The sequence below is a fragment of the Ambystoma mexicanum genome, chromosome 11, assembly GCF_040938575.1.
Source record: "Ambystoma mexicanum isolate Mex_15411 chromosome 11, UKY_AmexF1_1, whole genome shotgun sequence".
Lineage (NCBI taxonomy): Eukaryota > Metazoa > Chordata > Amphibia > Caudata > Ambystomatidae > Ambystoma > Ambystoma mexicanum.
In genome coordinates this window covers 420,889,648-420,906,192 of record NC_090934.1, presented here as the reverse complement: position 1 = coordinate 420,906,192, position 16,545 = coordinate 420,889,648, and the positions used below count along the sequence as shown (strand labels likewise).

Genomic DNA, 16,545 nt, shown 5'->3' with positions numbered 1-16,545 from the left:
GAGATATAATTTTGTCAGTGGTTTCAAAAATAATTCTACTTATTTGATTATGGATTGCTGTGTGGAACCACATACTGACATTGTCAGTCATCCTGGTAGTTGGTCTGATTCTTGTGTATTTTTTAATCTACTTATTTGATTATGGGTTGCTGTGTGGAACCACATACTGACATGGTCAGTCATCCTGGTAGTTGGTCTGATTCTTGTGTATTTTCGGAAGTGAATAAAATACTGGGATACCATTGCTGCGACAATTGAGAAAGTCATGTTCTTTGTTACTGATGTAACCATCCTTTCTGGTGTCAGCCGCGAGAATCTTGTCCTGATTGATGTTGTAATGTGGATCATTGTGTCAGACAGCATTGATCGTCTCGTTTCATTATTTAGTAGTGTGTATGACTTTGCCTTCCACTTTATCTGCCATCTTAATCATTAGATCACTGCAAGGTCTAAATTGATTGAGTGGGTGCGTTTCTTCTGTTGTACATTTGTGAGGTATATTTTGTCTGCATTTTTAATTCAACATAACCAGTATTTAGAATATTAAAATCTTGGAAGGCATGTTATTAGATAGCAGTCCATTTTTATGCCAGTGGGGTTGTAGATGTTAACTTGAAATAACTGTCTGACCCTCACTTTTCTTTAAAATTGCCTCGTTTCAATCCCAGTATTGGCCTCTTAGGGCATTTGTGCCAGAACAAATAATAAGCATATGGCTAGGTCCTTACTTTGAGGTTCCTTCAAGCAATGTTCAGATAAGATTTCCATCATTAACTCATGTTCTATATGCCTTCTTCTTGTGTGGAACATATTGTCTCACACCTTGTCCTGGCAGTTCTGATTTGAATCCCCTACCTAAAAAAGATGATTCCCATCTAGAGCCAGCAGGGGGTGGCTTCTCTCTCAAGCATGTGTCATGGCATTCCCCCCTGATCACACTGTACATGCTGATGTGCCCCTTTTTTATATTGGGGTGTTAACAACAAATGGCATCTTCAGGTCAATGAGGACACGTTCCTAGATGTCTAGAAAAGTGAAATGACAGTGGCATCAGCCTCCTGGAATCTTCCACCTGGCTTATCACTGAAAGACATTGATCATTAAATTGAGAGTGCACAAAAACAATAACGAATTAGAGTTATTGGGATTCAATCGTGTAGGAAACCTTCAGCTGGAAATGCGATGGTGCTAAGAAGCATAATATCACCAGTACTGAAATTAACAAACAGAAACCACAGAAACTCTGTTGGCAGCTTCTTGCACTATAATCAAGACAAAGCTCTAACATACATATTAAGAACATTAAAAAACATACCAAACAATTTGCGGCTCAAAATTTGCACTAGCCACTGGCTAGTGATAATTGACTGTTGGCGAGTAAGAAATGTTGTATAGTCTGTATGAGTACGATTGAGGTGGCAAGTGATTTTTATTATGCCTGGCTAGTAGCTTACAGCTTGAAATGTTGCCCCTGCTGAATCATTGACTCATCACTTCATCACCCAGAATTCATTGGTTGCTTACATTCAAGCTTGTTAAGATTCGCAGATTAGGAGCATCCTCACTACCAATCGCAAGCTCCCTACTCCAAACGTGTAGATTTCAGCAGCCCAGAGGCTGCTGGAGAGGGATTGTACCCCAAGTGCATGGTCTGTTCCATTCTTGTACAGTGCTGCGTTGCTTCACAGTTATGTTTACGCTATATAGTACTCATCACATAGAGGACATGGTGTACATTTGGCGACAGAAAGGAATGTGAAGTCTTCTGCTCAAAAATGTTAACCTACACTGCAAACTATCTAGCTCTAGCAAAAAGATATACGCATAGTTCTAATAAGCATGCTCTAAAAGGGTCACATAGCATCAAGGAAGAAACTTAGCTTACATACCAACATGCCTGCCTCCATTTGGGAGATTTTAGTCCAGACCTGGTTTTAATTTTGCATTCTGGGACTTGTAGTCCTGGATTTCTGATTATAAACCCAGTACTACAAGTTCCGGAATGCAAAGTTAAAACCAGGACTGGTCTAGCATCTCTTGAATTGAATGGTACACGTTAGCATGCATGCTTTCGCTAGATACACAATAACCTTAAAAGATTGATGGGTCGTTAAAAAAAGATCCCGAATGTCCTCATTTAAGAAATATCGCACTGTGCTGCTAAATCAATGCCAACTAGCACAACGGATTATGGTGGCCCTGTAGCTATGGACTGGGCCCAAGCCTGTCACTTTCACCCTGTGCTGTTTTTTTTTAAGACTTAACATTTTGCACGTTGAGATTTGTAACCCCATACCTATGAAAAGGAAAACTACAATTTCATGAATCCGAATTCAGTTGATTCAAAAGCCAGGGATGGCAGAAGGAGCGGAGGAGTCCCACGTGTGCCCACATGACATGGGCTCATTTGGCAGCTATAGCCTTCAGTGGACGAAATTGGTGTTATACCAGCGTGCCTGCTGGTAGTGGTATATATTGCATTTGAGGACTACGACTACAAGTCCCAGGATGCATAGCAAAACTGAAGGCCGAAAAGCCACTCACGTAAGGTCAGAAAATAATTGAACGTTCTGTATCAAAACTCGTGACGTAGGTCGCAGTCCTGGTCTTTAATTTCACAAACATATATGTGTGGGAAAGTTATTTGAGGCAAGACACCCATTCCACAACGCCACCTAGTAGCTATGTATATATACACACACCTGCTTCCTATTTTACATTACAGAACCCCAAATGTATTACGTGAGAGTGACGCCATGATGATGCCGACGTGGCGTCCTCACTCCTCAGTACCGCATTATCATCTCACCTCTCTCCATTGCTTCATTCAAGCGGGCAGGCAAGTCAGTCTAAGTTAACTAGTCCAGCTCTATCGGGTAGCAAAACGTTGTATGCTTCAACGTGTACTTCATCTTTCTCCAAGAGGGGTTTGGGCCTAGGTATCCCAGTATGCAAAGCGTTCTTAGTTTAAAAGGCAGGACTTCTGGTGGTGTCTCTCATGGCAAGGGTATTTCATTGGTAGCCATGTTGGTAGCAGCCAGAAAGCGCAGGTAGTCGATTGGCGGTGCGAGATAACGGGGGGGGGGGGGGTGATTTCATGTGTGATTGTGACACAGGCGACGGTGGTTAGTATTTTTTTTGGGGCTATCCCGATTTTTCTTCATGTATAGATAGTACATGGTGTTGCGCTTGTTTATATCGAAAACGCGCTTGTAGGACACTGGAGTTTTTGTTGGTGGTGTGGTCACTGACTTATACTAGGCTGTCTTTTTTATTGTGTGTGGCTGTGGTTGTGTAGGCTCATATTTTACCAAGCTTTGTTTTTAGAGCGTGTACGTGTGTTGAAGTCACACTGAGCATTATGGGGTTGTTTATAGCAGTGTCTAAGCATTGATAGCTCGGGAGTTGTTTACCGTGCCTGCACGTGTAGCGGTGCTGTGACTTTGTAGCAATGATGTACACTTGCACTGAACGGTTTATACTGGCTGCGCACTGACGTTATTTCATGGTCACCGTAAGTCGATCTTGCGCTGTGCTTTGTTTGCATGGAGTGACCGCATACTTGTGTTCCAGTGAGGAGGTGCTGACGGGTCAATGTGTCGTGTTTTTTTTTTTTTTTTTAAAGTCTAATGGTTCTTTAGAAAACACATTCGTCAAGTACAGCGTCCAAAACCCCTTTTGCTTGCAACTTATTTCGATTCCAATTTTTTTAAGAGGCCTCAAACAAAGTTTAAAGAAGCCACACAATTCAAATGATATAGTTCTCAAACCATGATCACATGGCCACTAACACAACCCTAATCCAATAAGCCACTAACGCAATTCTAACCCAATTTTAAAAATAACGAAAATGGAACATTCATCGTTCTGCTGTAATTAATGGAAGTGTATATGCGAGACCCACCAGGAAAGCCACCCCTTCTTGTTTCTTTACTTCAGCCACGGAGGTTGCAGCCCCTCCAGCCCACAAGCAGACCTAAGCCGACGCTGTGCAGTGAAAAGGTGAGAGGTGGTGGTGTTGGTGATGTAGGAATCTGCTTGCGATGGGGAGCTCGAGGGGAGCGGGGGTGCATGGAATCGGGATTTACAAAGTAGGAGGTATATTGGGATAGTTTTATCTCTGTACAGTATGGTATCTACTGGGATGTTTCTTATTTAGATTGTGCTGGTTGCGATTGATTGCTAATATTGATTGCTAATACATGAGCCCATGGGTAAAGGTTTCACGTTACAAGCTGTTAACCAGCCATAAAGTCCCCCACCCCCTCAATCTAAACCTACACACAGATCACAATATCTTACCACCAGTGCTGGACATTGGGCTGGCTCTTGGTGGATCTGCGATCCAACACCAGAAATGGAGCCGGATCTCAGGATCTGGCCAGAGTAGGCCGCCCAAGACCATGAACCCCGCTGGAATACGTAAAAGAAAAAAACGCCAGCAACGTCGGCATTGCCCTTTACCGCCGGTTTTACAACTGAAAGAAATCAGTTGTACATGTAGCGAGCATTGTGCATAACACACCAGTGCCAAAGCCGGTGATAAAGGGCAATGCTGCTGTTGCGGGCGTTATATTCCAGCATTGCTGGATGCACACTATGAGCCCCGGCCCTTGTGTTGTGGGATCCTCCACATTTTTTCCATTTCCACCACTGCTTACTACCCAATGACTAGAAGTGAGTGCAAATGTTGGGCTCTGCATGGGCCGTTCTCATGAGATGTACTTTGATCCTGTGCTGTATAGTGTTTTTGTGTGAATATAAAATTCTTTTAGTTTATTTTATTTTTTTTTTAATATATATTTTTTTTTTTTTTTAGTGACGACAACAGTATAGAGGAAAGTGAGGTAGCATCCACATTACAGGTTGACTGTTGGGCTGTTTAATAAGCCCCTTTTGTTGCATAGAAAATATTTGGTGCACAGTCTAGCAGAACTGGTGCTACAATAACCTTTCTTGGTACTTCTCTAAGGCACCACCAGCAGAAAGATTTTGCCAGAGGATTGAGGAGATGCAATTGTGGCCCAAAAATAACTGCCCCTAGTGGGTTGAGGAAAAACTGCCTATTCACAAAAGGCAGCATAAATTGCACTGGCCGTACTTTGCTCTGAGTTTAAATCTGGAGCATTATTTTATATGGGGGTGGTGGTAAAGGCTGCTAAGTAAAATGGATCCATGAGTCGGCAATGGCTAGTGTTGGCGGGGGTGAGATGTGGCCTATGTCCACAATGGAGGTATTATAAATTACACAGTTCCCATGAGGGGACAATGTGAAGCGGCCCCTCGTTTTATGTGTATATCAATTGAACCCGTAGGCCCTTTAAGTAAGGTAACGATTTATTGGATGGATGGGGTTGCAGAATTGACTCTTACACCAATAATAAGACCGACACAGGTAGTTGGTAAAACATAGCTGTTTTGGGAGTACAACAGACATCGATGGATGTTTGCTCAAGACTCAACGTTTTAGAAGAAAAAAATACATTTATATCGCAAAAACCTGTCATCGTTGACGTCGTACTACGTGGCAAAATGAGAAAAACCTAACTGGGGTTGTGGCTGGTCTACGGGGAACATCTAAGTATACTTAAAATGGGGGATAGGATTGGGATTGGATCTGTATAGTCAGGTGGACAACTTATGCCCACCCCTAGTGTAAGTCATCTTCATGATCATCAAATACACAATGTTTCATTGGCTCTCAAACTATAGGGCTCTTTGCTATGTGGTCCTCTATGATTGGTTGGCATGCTTGTACCCTTCTGGAATATTCCACTCACCAGAAGCACGCGAGCTGTTACCCCCGGTGCTTGTCGGTGGACTTGACCATGCCTTCCCACCCAATTAGACCATCCCGCACCCCGCAACCCCAATTAGCCCATCATCACTCCTGTCTGCCATTCAAATTGTCTTCGAACTCGGCCTTGCAGTATCACTGCGCCTTTGAATAGAAGGGAGTGGAAGCACATTCTTATCTTCAATCTCGATGTAGCTTGCCCAAAGTCTATTTCCATCTACCCCATGTGACCGGCGACCATGTTTTAGCTCCTTTTTCGTATTTAATACCATTAAATTAATATGACTTGGCACTCTGTTTTTTTTTCCATTGCACCTCAACAGAAGCTCGCATCGCTTCTCACGTTCATTGTATCTTCTCCAATAGATAACCAGTCTCTTGGCTGCCTTAACCCTTGACACTTCGCCAGACAAGCCTTCTCGATTCTTCTGCTGCGCCACACTTTCAGCCCTTTTGCTCATAGCGTCCTGATTTGCTAAAATGCGACGTGTAATATCCAGATTCTCTCTTTTATGTATATATTATATTTGGTGGCACTGCCTGCCGTCTATTCACTACGTATAGCCAGCCTTCATGATTACTTGGTCTACTTGCGTTGCAGCATCTGAACAGTTATAAAGTGATTTGCATTTTCTTCAGTGCTCTTCGCACGTGCAATCTTCATTCCCGCACATGAAATGTCACTTGACTTTTCACTTCGTCATCAGATTCTATAAGGTCTATCCGCCTTCTTTCTTGAGATCTATTCTTGGTCTGTCATCTCTGCTTCATGTGACGTCGCCATCCTCTTGCCTTCATCGCTTCATGCTTCTTCAAGGACCTCCCTTAAGAGACTGTTATCTCTCAGTGGATCCCTGTTTCGAGGATTCTTCGTGGGATAGGTACCAGTACTGGCGTTGTGCATGTCACAATTTCCAGCTTCCAACATTTAGGCAAGATGGGGGCGAGATTTCCGGTAGAGGCATTTGGCTCTTCCTCTACACTCCCGCCCCTCTTCCTGGTTGATTTCATCGACCATTCTTTTACCTGCTCCCATATCTAGACATCCTCTCCGGAAAAAGTGCTTCTTTTGAGTCCATATCTTCACTACTGCTTTCAAAGATCCTGCTGATTTTACATGTTCATCAACACTCCACGTCATGTGGCTACATTGTCCATTCGGGCTACAGTAGATCCGTCTTCCCACATATTTCTGTTTCTTGGATACAGGAACTTTGATCCCTCAGGTGCCAAAATACTCGCTTCTACATATTTTTGTCAATTGTCAGCTCCTTGGGTCCAAATCCAGACTCCACATCGATCATGATCTTCATTCCTACTGCTATCTTTGCCGTTTTCTTGCCCTGTGTGATTATTATCCTGATCACACAGAATCCAAACATGATCATCACCAATAGTGCTCTGAGAAACTTGAATATATTTGCCACCCACTGTGGCAATCATGAGACGATCGATACAAACCAGCTGTCTTCTGCATTATCTTCTGTCTCATCTTACATCTTGATGTGCAGGTTCGTTAACATTGTTATGGCTTCTGTCAAGATCCCATTCTCGTCATCGTGAGAATGTATGAATGTGCAACGTGATTCTCTGATTTTTGCACAAACGCCTCCATCCATGGCTGTAATCATGTCCAGGACATATCTGTTCTACACTGTCATCAGTCTTCTAGCTCTCAATTATTCCTTCATCGCATTGAATCCCTTTATGGTAGTGTTGATCATCTGCAGGACTTCCCACCTGGTAATCTGTAACATTTGGCATTAGCCATCGTCTGGTTCCATGGCATGAAGATGGTCATGAATACTGCAGCAGTTTGACTGAACAACCTGTGTTCATAAGGAATCAAATCAAAGGCTTCTATGGACTTAGCTGAAAAGTAGTTCTCCCTCTTGGTTTGATAGAGAAATCCAACTGATCTCCTCTTTCTCAGGTGAGCATGTTTTTGGGAATTCTTCAATGTTCAGGTCACTCTTTGGAATCACCAATGCTGGAACGTGAATGAGAACAATGGAACACAACCCTCCCCAGTTTCTGGGCAACTTCATATATGCTCTAGATCCACAGGCCCAGTAGTGGTCTATTATCACTACTATTGTATCCTTCATGCCTGGTACATCAAAAATGTGGCTGCACTGCTGATTCATTCCCACCTTTCTTGTGCCATTGTTTCTGAAGCTCAGTTTAGCATTTTCTAGAGGCACTATCTGCAGTGGTCCTCCCTTATCGTCGACCCATGTCAGCAATTTCACAATGTTCGACCAATGATGCTTGCCTTCATTCTCTACAGTATCTATGACTGGTTCATAGTATCCCATTAGTGCTTATGCTCCACACATGATCAGAGCTTCCGCCCATCCTTCTCGGGTCAGCACTGTTCCTTTTGATTTGCAGCTGACCGTTTTCCTTACATCTTCGTATCTCTTTGTGGTTCTTTCCTTGTCAATTGAGCATTTTATTTTCTTCCCATCAGATTCCTCCTCCATTATTCCAGGCTGTTCATATCTTATCACTTGATTCTTTGTTGCTGGCCTCTCTCTTGCCTTTAAATCATAATAATCATCTTCTCTTGGAGCTGTCTTCTCAGTCCCCATAACAAGGATGCCGGTTGACCCTGGAACTGACCTCTCATATAGCAGAGTGCAAGGTGTGTTAGACAATGAGCTTTCTGAACTGCTACTTCTATAGCTATAAAAAAATCTTCAAATTCCCCATGGCATAAGGTATGAGAGCACATACATTTGACATACTCTCCCACCTTTTTCATGTGCTAATACCACATGTTATTACCCAAGTGTGCTGTGCTGTCTAGCTGAAGTTTAATTCATGATCTTCTCTTGTGTCTCCCGCTTGCAAAGTGAGTGCTTGCATAATACTCGTGTTAGTAATGGTCCGTCCTACAGGTGAGACCATCAGTACACTTGTTATAGGAATAGGCACCCTCATACGGGCCACTGGTGTGGGTAAAATTGTAAATGGTCTTTGGTCTTTCAGTAATAAATAATTCTGTGAGAGTCACTGGAGTTAGAATCAAAGGGACTTCTATCTTGCTTGGACCAATGAAATAAACGGTATGGATTAACAAAATCAGGAAAACGACAACAAATGCTAAGCACGCATATATTATGCACCAATACATCCCCACCATTTCCGATTTTCCACATGTCATTGAATTTGCTCACTTTCCAAAACTGTACCATTCTCGAAATTCCTCATTGTGCCGGTATTCTACTTTAAGGAAGTAAAAAACCTTTTAATAAGGCAACCTTGTTAAATCGGGCAACTGCAGGATTTGTTCAACTATTGCCATGAGCAGCCTCTTTATTGCAGGGCAATTTTTAGGATCATGCAGAAAAGTGCGTATGTCAGCACTGCACCCAACAAGAGCAGGATAAGCTTGAAGAATGAAAACAAAAACAGCGAGAAGGAGCTTATGGCGCATCAGCATCTGTTGGGACCCTTGAATTAACCAAACCAACTCGCTGAGGAACGAGTCTGGAAACTGTTTCCAGTCATCGAATTCGAACTCCAGGTTAGCCATGTTTAGTATGTCAACACTTTCTAAAGTCCAATTAAGATTCCTGCGACTCAAGAACTGGGTTTGCACTCTTGCTATAATATCTATAAAGAGTGTCTGGGGTGAGCCACAGTCCAAATTCACACTTGCATTTATTTAATCAGAAACCTTAGCATTCTTCTTAATCGTCATTGATCAGGTCTGCGCATGCAGAACTTCTTCTTGCCTTGCTTCCGAATCAATACTTGGGGGTGCATTGGTCTTGCCAGCATATGGATTTACTCTGCTCAAGTGGATCCAGGCGTGTCTCTCTTGGACTTTTACTGCTGAGGGAGTATGTTTTCCATTACGTAGGGACCACTGAAGCGTGGCTTGTGCCACTTCCGGGTGAAATTCCTTATTAGGACTGGGTCTCCAATAAAAAGTCCTAGGTACGGCTAATAGTTCTTGAATTCTGGTTGCTGAATGGTCTTTATCTGTGTCCTGAGACTGATTTCCCCACCCCTTGCGTTTTGAGTTGGTCTGAAATTACAGATGTTAGCGTTAATTAATGGTAAATAAGCAGGCAATTCATTTCCTAACGTCTTCTGGGCATCATTTCTGCTCCCCGATGGAGGAGACAAAGGCGTTCTCATTTGCCTCCCTGTCACTAGCTCGTGGGGTGTAAGGTGGTCCGACCCAGGCTGATTACTTAATGCATATAATGCAAGTGGCAGCCAATACAGCCATCCCTTCTTCGGTGTCCATTTTAATTTTGCAATTCTCTCTTTAAGTAGACCGTTGAGTCTCTCACATTATCCGTTTGCTTGCAGAAGAAAACAAATGTTTATGCTTAGCAATAGGCTAACCTGTTCAAATACTTCATTAATAAAATGGTGCCCATTGTCGCTCTCAGCACCTCACATACTCTACATCTGGGAAAGACTTTTCTGACTTAAAAACTTTGCTGCGCAAGTGGCATCAGGGTGTGTACAAGGACCTGCTCCAATCTGCCTGGAAAAGGGACAAACCACCACTATCATATACTTGTATCCACTAAATACATGCAGCATGTCAACATAATCGATAAGTAGATGCTGAAAGGACCATTTGGCCGAGGAATCGCTCCTCTGATCGTTCGGAGTGTATGCCCAGCAGTAAACATCTACATAAAATGCAACGTGTTCTAATAGGTCTGTTACAAACCAGTCCTATAGCTGCTGCAAAGCAGTTCAAGCACTACCTTTAACAATGCTATTGGCATCACAGGCTTTCCATTGCTGTCCTGTCGCCACAAGGCTTCAGAGGGGGCAAAGCACACCCACTTTGTTTCCACAATTCCTGCTCTTCCTGTGGTGCACTGCCTTGAAACTCCACCAACTGTGTTCTTGATAAATGATTAAACCCTTCATTTGCTATCATGATCGTGACTACCTTCTCCTTTACATCTGGAGTATCATAACCTGAATTATCTGGTGAATATGCAACACTTTTGGCCTCTTCGTCTGCGGCTTATATCCCACAATAGATAGTCAGTTCGCTTAGTATGTGCTGTGCATTTAACTATTACAATGGCTACTGGGAGTTATAATTCTGCGTTTTGCACTGGAGTGCCATGTGCTCGGAGGTAGCCCCTCCTTTGCCAACGTGCTAGCCCAGCATGCACAGTTGATGTCACATAGGCGGAGTCACTGTACACCGTCACTTCTGCCCTTTGTGTTTCTCGAGTGCAGCAATAAGCGCCACCAGTTCTGCTGCTTGCACTGAACAGTCAGACGTAGTCTTGCACTTGCTGCCACCTCAAATTCACTGGTGGCTCTGTGTCTTACCACAGCTGAGCCAGAATGCCTTTCTCCACTAGTTGTATCTACTTTTGAAGAACCTTCAATAAAGAGAATCTCCCCCTGCCCCACCCCTCCTAACGCATTTTTCTTTACGCATGGGATGTCATCATAGAATTCCTAGTAGTTGGCGCAATCATGCACATGCTCACCTTCTACCAGAGGCTCAGCTACAAACATGGCAGGGTTCACTAATTGTACACCTGACTACTTTGATTGCAGGGTTCGCTATAACCACCTGATACGCAGAAGCCCTCTGAGATGTCAATGTACCCTTAGGTTTTTCCAAAATGGCAAACAAAGCATGCTCTACGAAAAGTGTCATGGAACATACCATCACGATACTGGTAGAAGTCTCTTGCGAATGCGGGTGCTGCCAGACTGTTCCCATGGAATGTGCCCTCTCATAACTGGATCCAGGATTCCACTATAATGTGCCAGAGGTTTGTACCCTCGTGTAGTTCTGTGTAAGCACTGCTGTCATGATGATCCCATTTGTGTGCAAAAATAAACTACTCGTCATAGTTGGGAATCCCTAAAACTGTAGCTGTACAAATTGATTTCTTTAGTTCTTCAAACCCTTCCTCCATTTCCTCAGTCTTTTCCTTATTCACTTGTGCTTTCTTCAGAGCCTGCAAAAGGGGTCTTGTGTATGAACTATAATCAAACGCCCCTGTTGCGTAATCCCAAAGATTGTTGCCTGTGCTTTACCATGTGCGGTTTTGCTGTTTTCATGATCATGTCAGCTCTTGCAGGTGTGACCCTTTTTCCCCTCATGCGAGATCATCTGGCCTATATACAACACTTCTTCCTGATAACATGGCAGTTTCTCTTTGTCTGCCAGGATATTCATCACCTGAATTGAGTATTGTCTACCCTCATCTGCTGCTGTGCTACAGACTAAAATATCATGTACGTACTGTATCACCATTCTCTTCAAATCAGTATTGCCTAAATCCATCTGAAGGGCCCTGGTAAGGATTGATGGAGATTCACAGTCCCCTTGGGGCAACTGAGTGCTTTTTAGTTTAGACAAAACGTAAATGATGTAAGGTCTTGGGAGTCCTTATGCAATGGGCTTGAGAAAAGCATTTTTCAAGTCAATCACTGTAAAATATTGTGCTTCTGCTGGGATACTGCATAATAATGTTGTCGCCGGATTAGGAACTAAAGGAAACTCTGCCTCTACAATGTGGTTAGTCGGTCTCATATCTTGTATGAATCTCCATGACCCTCCCTTCGATTTCCTGATAGGATACACCGTGGTATTACACAGTGACTGACGTCACTAAAATACCTTATTCCATCAGGGCTGAAATGGTCTTGAAAATGCCCTCATCTGCCTCTCGAGACATAGGGTAATGTTTCCCCCCTCCCACCCCTTTCATCGATAGGTATCTGTGGCCTGTACAAAAATTCATCAGGTATTCTCGTAATCTTTCCCTCTAAGCTGGGTAGCCATGTCAACAAAATGCGTACCCCATGAAGAAAAACTTCTGGTTCCAGTGGCATTCCCCGCAGATCCATATGCCTTGTAAACGCCAATATAAATTGGCCCACGTTCATATAATCGATCCCAGGAGTAGAACACACCATGCCTTTTCGGTAAAAGAATCGTCATGTTAAGTTTCGTCATTAAGATCTCATCCTAGAATGTTGACTGGTGTCTGCCTTGAGTACAATTATGGAACAGACATGTCCCTCTCCTATAGAGACTGGTAATTCATCAGTAAAAGGAACTCTACTTGTAGCTCCAGAAAATCCTTGAGCATTCACAGCATTTCCCGACATTGAGTCTTTTCCCCCTCGTATACATGAACGAGTAGCCCCAGCGTCTACTAAAAAAGAATAAGATTTGCCTCCTATCGTCACATCAACCCTTGCTTTCCTCTTGGGGTTCTGGTGTCACCAATAGTTCTGAGCACATCAAGTCACCCTGTGAGCTGTCCTATTGTGGATACTTACTTCTCCACGTGCTGTGAAAGGACTTCCTCCTACCATACTGACAACCCCCTACTCTAGGTCTCAGTAACCGTCCTGTGTTTGCATTCTGCTGTATTTGCATGGGTGTGTGCTGCGATTGCCCTTGTGGGGGATTTAATGGTGCTTGCTGTGGTTGCAAAGCTTGTTGCATTTGCGGTGCTTGTGCTTGATACACTGTTTGATCTTGGGGCAACCCCATATAGCTTGTAAGCTATATGCTGGAGAATAATCTGCCCGCCCCCCCACCCCCGTCTTGAGAATTGCCCATGTACATACCCTTGGCGCACAATGTGCCCTGTTATTCCACATGTCCAACATATGGGAGGAGCTCTTCTGACTAGCCCCCCTTGGTTAAATCCTCCTTGCTTATTCTGATTTATCATTCTGCATGTTCTGAAAGCCACCCCTTCCTCTGTAGCCCATTCCTTTGCATCGTGGCACAAATCCATTCCCTCCTTGATGCATTTGATGTTGGTTATTTGCCTCCGATGTAACGACTGCTTGCTGTAATCGCAATCTTTCTCCGCTTGTCAATTCTATGGCTTACTTTGACAATTTCTTCTGAACTAACTTGGCTTCCTCAAGTTTTCTAGCTTCTTCATGTTTTACAGTTGACAGTGATGCACTATGGTCACCTGTATCTCTGCCCATGGCTTCGCTTCCATTCCCACTAATTTCTTAAGCTGCATTTGTACCAGCTCAGGCAATCCCTGACATAAAATGTGGTTAAAATACTGCCACTAATTTTTCCCCACGGTTCCCGTGTTTCAAGAGTCCACCGTTTCTGAATACTTTAATTGTAACCAAGCGCATCTTCGTCATCTTTCATCTTACGTGCCATAATTGCATCCATGTCTGATGTGTCGGGATACTGCACCCTAAGCGCTCTCCAGACATCTGCTGTACAATTGTTAAATGGCGCTCCATCGTGCGCTGTTCTGTGACACTTCAAATAGCCTGCTCTTGTCCAAATGTCATCAGCCCTTTCCCTTAATGTCCCCCTATTGCTAAAGTATTTCCCCCTGTCATTTTCTCTAGCTCATAAATCTATTTTACTGCACCCGCTGTTAAACTGGCAAGTTTGCATCTGAAGTTATCCTTCTCCATCAGTGGCCATGAAATATATTGCGGTCTGGCCTCACCTTTCTCCAATAAAGGGAACTGCGTGTACCCAAATCCGCAATCCGTTCCCATCGTCTGCCTATCCATAGTGGGGACAATGGTTCCTGTTCGCCTTCTACCTGGCAATGACCTCAGCCTGCTCACATATGTTGGTGACTCTCCCTTCTCCCTATGCGATCATCCTTTAGGTAGCTCTGGATATGCTATTGGATCTGGCGTCATATCTTTAGGCTGTTCTATATCAGACCATCTCCCTTGTCTGTCTGCAGACATCCCTCAGGACCACATGCACCTCTTCTTCCACATGGAAGGTTTATCTCCCTCTTTCCCTCTAGCCCCCAGCTACTATGGCTTTCCTCTCCTTCACCCTTATCTAAGGTCAGCCTGTCTAGGGACCGGGACAAGGCTCTGTGTGTGAGACTTCACTGGTCTCTTTCGTCACTTCGTGATTGGAAGACCAGGGATTGATCTCCCTTCCTGCTTTGCTTCCTTCTCTGAAGTCTTGAAATGGAGCCTCGGTAAAGCCTATGTCAACATTTTCCTCTAGGTTTACTCAAAATGGCCCTGATGTTCCCTGTGACCTGAGGAACTCCTCTATGTTGCCCCATGATATTACTGGACTCTGTTCCATTAACTCTTTCTGAATGCGATCCATGTTGTGCTCTTTATTTTTTTTTTAATTTATTTTTTTTTTGCTCTATTTCTTCAACTAGCTCTCTTCACTTTCTCGCTTCCAGACTCTTTCCTCTTCATGTCTTTTCTTACCTTTTTTGTCTTCTCTACACTCTTCTTCCCTTCATCTTTGTATGCTTTTATCCCTTAATTTCTGTGCTTCTTCCTCTTCCTTTCCTCTCGTTCTTTGATTGCTCTCTACCTATTGTCATATTTTCTTTGCTCCTCTGCCCTTTTTTCTCCTTTGCTGTTATTCCTGATACATCTGTTCTCGCCTCTGCCTACTTTCTCTTATGTTCTACCTCTTTCAATCTTTTTTTTCTCTTTCCCTATGTTTTCTGTCCTGCTCGTCTTGATATACCATTTGCCTTACTTCCTCCAATACTTTTCCCATCAAGCTTGAGCAATATTTGTCCTCCCATCCAGGTATGAGCATTACCTCGTCAGCTTTATCCTTTTCTCCTTTCCATCTCTTAATCTCTCGTTCTATGCCTGTGGTTACATTCAATTGTTTGCTTTTCTACTCCTTGTTCTGTAAGATCTTAGATCTCCTCCTTTCTGTTAGCCTCTTCTGGACTATCATCACTGCTATAAAATGGTGGTTCATATATCTGGTTACTCTACCCTGTCGCCGCTTTTAGTCCTTTAACAGATACAATCCAATCGCTGTTTACTTCTGGCGAGGTAAGGGGAGCAGAAGTCTCAGCACCTTCCTCCCTGCCCTGAGTAAGCATCCACTCCCCTAGCAGCAGGTCCTCCCGCTACATTTTCCAGAGCTCTAAAATAGCTAGCCTCTTCAATTTCTTCCCTGTGTATGCAGCGTGCAAGTATGTGGTCATGTGTTGCAATACCGCTTTCAAGTGGCCATGGCCTAACGTTTTATCTGCTGTGCCCTTTACCCATTCTGCAGTATACTGTTTGAGCTTGGGAGTGTGTTTTGGCAGCATCTTAGACGGATGCCTCAGTGGAGTAATATCTCCCATTGTGACAAGTCTCAATTGACTGTCAATACTTACCGTTGGTTACACATAAATGTTTCAGAAAAACAACAAATATATGCGCGCTTCAACACTCGCCGCTCAAAGCCTATATTTCTCAGTTATCTCAACCTACTGTTCAGTCGGCGCCGACAATGACCCAAAATAAGTAATAAACTTTTTATCTCTACTTCAACTTTACCCAGCTTATTCTTGTCGCTCTTCGACACCTTTTTTTTTTTTTCACTTACAAAATAAAAATGGACAGACGGACTAGTCGACTTTTCACATATATATATTATATATATATCATCGTACTCCTTGTCACCAAGCCCCTAAAATACTCTGATCGTGTTAGTCATTGCCTATCATAAACCTCTTTATGTGTTGCCTATTTATACCCCGACTGGGGTTCGAAATGACTCCTTCTAAACCTGCCTTGAGGCAGGAAACCGGGCTCTTAATTTTAAACAACCCCTCCCCACGCCCCCCCTCCCCCGTTACTTTTCTAGGTTACCACAATCCCATCCCCTTATTTTGCCATTCCCCCTCAATTTACTACCAATTCGTTCTTCAGATCAAGGCCTCTTTTGGTATTGTCTCTCCTCCTTCAATTGCCCACTTTCACCTTCCATCCGCTCTGCGTCTGTGAGATTT

At 43.4% G+C, this 16,545-nt stretch overlaps 1 protein-coding gene across 17 annotated transcripts in view; it reads left to right on the top strand.

The window, feature by feature from the left end:
* Positions 1 to 16,545, top strand: part of DGKZ (diacylglycerol kinase zeta) — a 1,700,725-nt gene that overhangs the window by 729,117 nt on the left and 955,063 nt on the right. Inside the window, exons 1-2 of one of the 17 annotated variants that reach the window (XM_069623238.1) lie at positions 3,004 to 3,050; positions 3,940 to 4,002. The exons of 15 other annotated variants lie outside the window; for them this stretch is intronic. In XM_069623238.1, the coding sequence (XP_069479339.1) occupies positions 3,025 to 3,050; positions 3,940 to 4,002 (89 nt within the window). In that variant the 5' untranslated portion in view covers positions 3,004 to 3,024. Of the gene's footprint in view, positions 1 to 3,003; positions 3,051 to 3,939; positions 4,003 to 16,545 lie in introns of those variants that run through there. One more of the 17 variants, XM_069623231.1, reaches the window with a different exon arrangement.